We start from the raw sequence: 8,186 nt of genomic DNA on the forward strand, positions 1-8,186 counted from the left end.
ATTCCTTGATGGGGAATATAATTACTTTGAACCTTGTCTCTAAGGGTTTGGTTAAACATTATTAGTATCAATAGTGTTTAGTTTTGTTCACTTTAAAAGAAACAAAATTGAAATTAGTTACTCATTTGTAAAGTTTAACCTAATCGAGTAATAAAGTGTCATCTAAACAGACACTATTTGTTGTTCGATAATCAAAGTAAAAATATTTTGAATACATTTAATTTGATTTGATATGAAATTTTTATTGATATAAATATGAAAATGTTTTGTTGAAAAGTTTTCAATGCTTCAAACATGTTTGAATTCATGAGTTTTTATAAAATGAAAAAAAATTATATATTATATCTTCTATTTGTATTCATAATTGAAAATTTGTTAGTTCTAAAATTGTATCGATATTCTTTATTGGTCTTTGAACTCATTTTGTTTCATTGATAATTTTTCAAATACTCCTTATATGAGTGAGGAGTTATGGTTATGTTGGGATTTGGTCATTTTAAAGCCATGTGACCCTTTCGACGTAAAATAGATAGTATTTACACATTTGGGACTAGGACACTACAAATAACATTAAAGTCTATCCCTAACTTTCATGTGAGTCTTTCTTTGTTCGATCTCATAAGAAATATCTATCTATTCGATTCTCTTAACCTTATAGACGTATTTTAATGTCATAAGGACTCCTTAGACACATAATTAGATAAGAGCTTTTTGGACACATAATTGGAAGTGAATGACAATATCTACACAATTGAGTATACGATTAAGAGCGAATCATTACCAGTGAATACCACATTTGAGTTCTATGGATGATAATTGACAAAGTATCGGCTAGACCAAATTCCATTGTCATTAAACAGGTCGGAACTTTCAAATAAAATTCCTTCACTAATAAAACCGATTAAATTCTACATTGTCGTACCCAAATGAGTTCATACTTTTTGGCTCTTCGGTTCTAAATATGTTGGAGGAACTGCAAATTATAGTGGCCAGACACTTCAGTCACTAGAGGCCTGTCATCTTTCAGTAGCAATCAATCCACTCTCAGCTGTAACCCACCAAGGCCAAAGAATGACCACTTCTACTTATAGATATTTCTGATCAACCCACATGTTTTGTCACCTTATAATAGTGTCTGCTCATGTGGTAGCTTTCAGTTCAATAACTTAATGCCCTTACAAAATACTAAACACCAGTCTTTCCTTCTCCTTCATCTTTTCTAAATATGGCGATGCCCCATTTTTGTGAAGGCAATTAGACTCTGAGTTGCCGCAAGGTGAGAGGATAAGGAAGGGGAGACGCATTAAGGACTTAATTTATTTTTTTTTCAACTGCTTTTAGACTTCAATTTTGTGTGGCATCCTAAGTGTGTTTATTCGTATAGAATGCTTCACAAATTTTCTTTAATTTCTTTGAATTTTTTTTACTTTAATAAAATATTAATATCTATATTTTACAATATCTATTAAAATATTTGAACCTAGTTTTAAAAATATTTTAGATTTGTGATTCATTATTAAAAATTTAAAATATTATTATTTATTTTTAATGAAAAAATATAGTAGTATCGTTTATTTTAAAAATTGATAATTGGAGAAGTATTTATAAAAGTTGATAGAAAATGAAAGTAGTTGTAAGAAAATGAAAGGTGGATGAGTTTATAAAATTTAGTAAGAAAAAGTCATTTGGTGAAAGTCATATGGTCTTAGAGATTAGTCATAGAAAAATAAAACTCCTTAATACTTATACTCTTTTATTCAAGGGTTTGAATATCAGTTTTTAATTCATATTGTTTTGTAAAATTAGATTATATATATAATCTTTTCAAATGTTACTAGATCTTTTTTAGAGTTTTATATTTCACTAATTATATGCCTATTGAATTGTCAACAAAATTGTTGATTCAAGTGATAATTTTTGAATTGTTTACTTCCTAAACGTATCACTGTTTTACATATTTTTCATTTTTTTTATTTCTAAGTTTGCATAAAGTACCAATAACATAACATTACATCGTTTTTTTCCTTTAGAAATATTTTATCACATAATTCTAATATGAATATTTTTTTTCATTTGATCTCATACTAGTAGATTAAAAAGAATCATCTCTTTTATAAGATATAATGAAATCAACAAACAACCATCAAATAGATACAAACCAAAGAAAACAAATTTGAAATCGTACTAGAATCAAATAGGAAAATGATATGATCTCCCAAAACGAAATTCTAAGATTAGACATGAAGTAAAAACTGTGTATGAGATTAAATTCTCTTTAATGAGTTCATAAATCAAAAGTTCGATCAAAATCAATTTTACTTTAATACCATGTAAAATTCAAAAGAATGATAGAGAGAAAAGAGAAAAGAAAATTTAGGATTTCTTAGTACAATCACTTAAAAAATGTGGAAAACACAAAATAAAATTTAAATAGATTTGCAATGAAAGGAAATAGAAGAAAAAAACTAACTTACCCCTACTCCACCAAAAAAAAAAAAAACTAATATAATAAACGAACAACTCTAACATTAAATAAAAACCAGTTAATAAACAAAAACAAATTAATTTTTAATATAAAAATATATCCACTTTCTAATAAATAAATAAAATACTTATATAATATTTAATTTTATTTAAATATATATGAGATAATATTTTATTTATATTAATATTTATATTATATTCTTTTTATATTATGGGTCCATAAGGCATAAGATCATTCATGTAATTTTATTTCTTTTTTTATTTTCAAAATTTATTTCCTTCTTTATTTTCCAAATTTTAGAAAACTATTTCCAAATTTTTTATACGAACTCTATTTTTCAAAAATTAAATACTAAAAATACTGTTTAAACCTATTTTTAAACCTAATTTCTATTTCATTTAAAAATAAAAATAGAAAATGTCTACAAAAACATGGCGCCTAATTATCTATGTGCAAGTGCAACACATGAATATTTGATAAGAGAAGTTACCTCATCATGACTTACACCATACGATATATATATTGACTTTGTAATCGCAAATATTATAACTTCACGGAGGAATTAATAGAATCTAGGCTTAGGCTACGGGACATGTCATTTTCATTTGTCACATTAATGGAGCATGCTTTATGGTACATAAAATTAGAAGGCATTCTGCAAGGCCCACAATTACTATTTTTTCTATCTTCACGAGAAACATGGGTAACTTTTTTTTGTTTTTCCTTCTTAAGGTCTCGTTTTCAACATGTGGCAAGAAATCATGTTGCATAATCAAGGATTTTCATCAAATGTTACAATCACCATGATGAATTTTGAAGCAACAATATTACCGTTCATATTAAGCGTGAAAATTTTTTCTCTGTTTGAATTTTATTTATGCTTCATTAATTTTATTTTTTTTGTTAAATTAGTCGTGACCAGCAATAATTACAAGTTTTTGTCGCTAACGTTAACTTCAATCACCACTTCTTAAAGTTCAACTAAATAATCCATTTTTTATAGATATAAATTTTTATTAAATGTCATTCTTATTTTGAGTGAAAATGCCTAATGAAATAAATAAATAACATATTTGATAAAATTTTAAAGTGTCGGTAGCTAAGTGTATTTAATAGGTGTTTGTTTTTTTAGTTTTTTGTTAAAAGTAATTTGTTTTCAGACTTTAAATTTTTTATTTTTCTATTTTTTTTTGTGACTTATTATAAATTTTTTTATTGAATTGAAATATTTGATTTTTTCTAAATAAAAAAAGTTAAAACATCTAACTTTTTCTAAATAAAAAAAAAGTAATATATTGGTTTTTTTTTACTTTTTAATACTTAATAGAAATAACATATTATAAAAACAAACAACTTAATACTTAATACTATTAAGCATTATTTAATTTTAAGTTAAACAAATGCAACCTTAGTAAAAATCTTTAGAAAATGAATAAAATTAAGCGTTATTTGATTAAAATGGTCATTGAAAACCTAATTTTAGAAATTTATTCTTCAATCCTTTTTTGTCCATATTTTGACAAAAATACTCTTATTCTTTTTTTGTAAAAATAACATTTCTTTTAAAATCTACATATAAATATTTGAAATGGTTAAAGGCATTTATACCAAAAATATATTATTCTTCAAGTAAAAACATAAAAGAAAATTCATAAATACGGAGATTATTCCATCCCTTTTATCTAATTAAATCTAAAGTTAACGCCTTCAATTATGATATATTATTAGTTTTCTTCCTTGATAAAAACCTTTTTAATTAATTTCAACGTGTTCTATTTCACCACCTGCCAAAAATTTGTCTTCTTTCTCAGTTTCAACCGTTTAAGATTTTTCCAAATTAACAAGGAAAGCATATTGATTTAATTATCTCCCTCTGAAAGTGATAACCATGTGAGGACTCTCTCTTGATAGCGAAAACCATGTGGAACCCAAGCTTGAATTGCCCATTTTCTCACGGGTTATATCTATATAAAAACACCCGTTGAAAGGGTCACTGAAAATTACACTGACCTATTGAAATATTGTCCATTATTTTGGGTTACCATTCTTATATTCACATAAATGTAAAAACTAATATTTAAACCACAAGCCTTAATCCCCGCCAAATGTTATGGACCCTTGTCGATCTTCACCACGTGGCTTATGAACTATGGTTTGATGAGTGATGAGTGATGACCGTTTTGTTTAACGCCCCAAGTCGGTATTCAACCGCTAACAACCGCCATTAACGGCTAATTTCATGGAATATTGTTTCGGCTTTCAATTCTCAGCAAATCTTGTGTTACACTTTGAAATCGTATCTCCTTGAAAACAAGGTCGCTATAATCCAAGCTCCCAAACAAGATGGACCCACCTGGGTCGGTGGGTTTGTCCAAATGAGTGGGTCCATGTAGCTTGCTTCTTCCCTCGATTTCTTCTTCCCATGCAAACTAGACTTCTTTTAGGAAGAAATTTTGGTTTATAATCTATACGATACCATAGAATAAAGTATATGCTTTTCGCTTTTTTTGACCATAATCTCATCAAAATTGTCTCCATATACTGAACTTTAGAATTGCGTTTGTGACCTGCAAAATATTATGGAATGATATGATGATACGTACTATTTAAAGTATAGTCTTCAACATCTTGTAGATGTTTTAAATTTGCATGTAGACTCAAAATTTAGCATGCATGTAATGGTACGTTTTATATCAGGAAAGAGGTTGATTGGTGATTGGGATGTTGAATTGGTAAGTGAGTCATGGAGTGGGGGTTTGATTAGGGGAATAGTTTCAAAACCAGAGGGATTTTGCCAAAAGCTGAAAGAGGCCAAGTTTGTGGTCCATTAGTTCATTTCTATAAACGGATACTAAATCATGAAAATAAAAAATAAAAAATAAAAAAATAAAGAGGAAGCTATCACTGATTCCACAGGCTCAAGGTTGGGCAATTTTTGGGAATTGTCAGAAAAAAAAAAATGAAAATTTTGATAGCTATACATACCCTTAGGGTTTTTGGAAGAGTAGTGTAATTTTTAAAAAAATCATTTCATCGAAAATAATTTTAAATTTATTGTATTTTTTTATTTCAAGTAAAATTCAGTATAAAAATAAATTGATATTTAAAAGAAAAAGATAAGTTTAATTTAGAAAAGGTGAATTTGTTTTTTTGACCATACGAGTTTAATATAAAAGCTTTTAATGTAAATAATAAATTTGTCTTTATGAAAATCTAAAAAATAAATTTATCCTTTAAAAAAATGAATTCTGTGAAAAAATAAAACAAATTATAAAAAATATCGTAGTTTTGTATTTATTTTTTAAACAATTATTTCTCAACCTAAATTGTTTTTTTTTTTTTTCTAATTATTTCATCGGTACACAAGGGAAAGAATGGCTATCAAGTATATTCTTCTTCTTTTTTTCTTTTTTTTTTCATTACTCTTAAATGTTTTATTTTAAATACAATGCATTCATGACGTACAGATTTTTTTAGTTTTGTCAAAAAGATAACATATATAGTCCAAATCAGTTTTTTCCTTGACAAAGTAAGACCCAAATTTCTTCCCCACATGGCCTTGATTTGATTTTGAGAGAAATTTAATAGAAACCAAGCACGGTCTCCCTCTATAAATAGCCAGTCAGTTACACATCAAAATCCACCACCCCCACTACCACTAAGCTATCTTCATTTGGCACTCTCTTTACTAGTGGCCATGGCTATTCTTCTTCATCCTCACCCATTTTCTCTCCTCATTCTTCTTTCTCTCTTTTCTCTTCTACTAAACCCCTCTTCCTGCTTCCATCTCAAGCTCCTCAACTTCTCCAAGCTTCAATCTGATACTGATTGGTCCCCTGCCGGTGCAACCTGGTATGGACCGGCCAACGGTGCGGGAAGTGATGGTAATGCCTGATATATAAAATAATCAAAATTGAACATATATGCATGCATATTTTCCTACATTTGCTTCTTTAACTAATGAAAGAGCAAATTTTAAAATGTATATTTGAGGAAGGTGTTCAAACTTTTCAACATTTTTGTATGTGTAGGTGGAGCTTGTGGATATGAGGATGCAGTAGAGAAGGCTCCATTCTCAGCAAAGGTATCAGCTGGAGGCCCATCTCTATTCAAGTCAGGCAAAGGATGTGGAGCTTGTTATCAGGTGAATGCAGCAACATATTCCACAGTATAATTAATATACCCTTTTAATTATGTAATAATACTAATTAATCAATATTAATGCATACTTATTTTTTCATTTTTCAGGTGAAGTGCACAGGAAATGAAGCATGCTCAGGGTCTCCGGTGACTGTGACGATAACTGATGAGTGCCCCGGTTGTGTCTCGGAGTCTACTCATTTTGACCTAAGTGGCACTGCCTTTGGAGCCATGGCTAAGTCTGGCCAGGATGATCAACTGCGCAATGCCGGTGTCTTGCAGATACAATATAGAAGGTCTGTGTTCTACTGAGGATTAATTCCTTTGATCAGTTGCTTAGTTGATGCAATAAATTTTAATTTCCAAGTTCTTAATAATTAAAACATGGGAAAATTACTCCTTCCTTTTTTCATTTCCACTTCTATTGCAAATTAAGAACAAATATTCTTAATATAATATTATATAGAAGATATGGTATTCCATGAAAGGTAAACCTACTGATAGGCAGTACTAGAGCCAGATTTCCCGCGTGGTGTCCTTAATTTCTCTTTCTTTGTCTTCTCTATTTGATAAATCATTTTCTTTTGAATCCTGTCTCTTTTATAATTCTTTATGTTTTGATTGGATGGACTTTTCTTCCTTGACAAACAGACATTTGGCTTTTCTGTCTCCATTTTGACCATCTTGATTCTCATCTGAATAAAATGGCTGACAGGGTTGAGTGCGAGTATCCGGGTACATCAGTGGTCTTTCACGTGGATTCAGGCTCCAACTCAAATTATTTTGCTTCCCTGATTGAATATGAAGACGGAGATGGTGACCTTGCAAGAGTTTATCTGCAACAGGCTCTTGACTCAGACATGTGGGTTCCCATGCAGCAGTCTTGGGGTGCCGTTTGGAAACTTGATTACGGATCCGAGTTACGGGCTCCTTTCTCAATCAAGCTGACTGCACTCGAATCTGGCAATACCCTTGTGGCCAAAAATGTCATTCCAGCGGGATGGCAGCCCGGAAAAACTTATCGATCAGTAGTCAATTTTAATGGCTGAGCTTATTGAGATCATCGCTTATGTATATGGTTTACTTTTGAAGAAGATCTAATTATATTAAAATGACTTGGTAGACTTTGTTTGGCTTGTTAGAGTCCTAAGAGTTTATACTCAAAGACAAGTAGGCAAGGCACTATCAGGAAGTGAAGTAGGGTCGGCAGATAGCTTCTCCTTTATTGAATAAGTCTCCTCTCGAGGCCTAAGCGGGTATCCTATCACAGAGGAGATAGTAAGTAGGCTTTTACATCTGTCTCCACTCTCTGCCCAGTATATCAATGAATGATCTGATCGAATGCTTATTGATCCAATGCGTGAACCAATGGCACCAAGTCATCAAACGAAAGAGATATCTCAACCATAACTCTACTCTACATTTATGATTCATTTTATAATAAATATTTTAAAATTATCTTATAAATTTAAGATATTTTAAATATAAATGTTGAATAAATAAACTTATGATTTAAGATTAATAAAAATAAATAATAATTAAAAATTTTAATAACAAATAT

General features: G+C 29.6%; 1 protein-coding gene across 1 annotated transcript; it reads left to right on the top strand.

Moving 5' to 3' along the window:
* Positions 1–6,013: 6,013 nt before the first annotated feature.
* LOC100253046 (putative expansin-B2) lies at positions 6,014–7,982 on the top strand. Its single transcript, XM_002278523.5, has 4 exons — positions 6,014–6,369; positions 6,517–6,629; positions 6,734–6,921; positions 7,341–7,982. The coding sequence occupies exons 1-4, from the start codon at positions 6,183–6,185 to the stop codon at positions 7,672–7,674; spliced, it is 822 nt and encodes a 273-aa protein (XP_002278559.1). The 5' UTR covers positions 6,014–6,182; the 3' UTR covers positions 7,675–7,982.
* The last annotated feature ends 204 nt before the right edge of the window (positions 7,983–8,186 follow it).

The sequence above is a fragment of the Vitis vinifera genome, chromosome 15 (genome assembly GCF_030704535.1).
Source record: "Vitis vinifera cultivar Pinot Noir 40024 chromosome 15, ASM3070453v1".
Taxonomy (NCBI): domain Eukaryota; kingdom Viridiplantae; phylum Streptophyta; class Magnoliopsida; order Vitales; family Vitaceae; genus Vitis; species Vitis vinifera.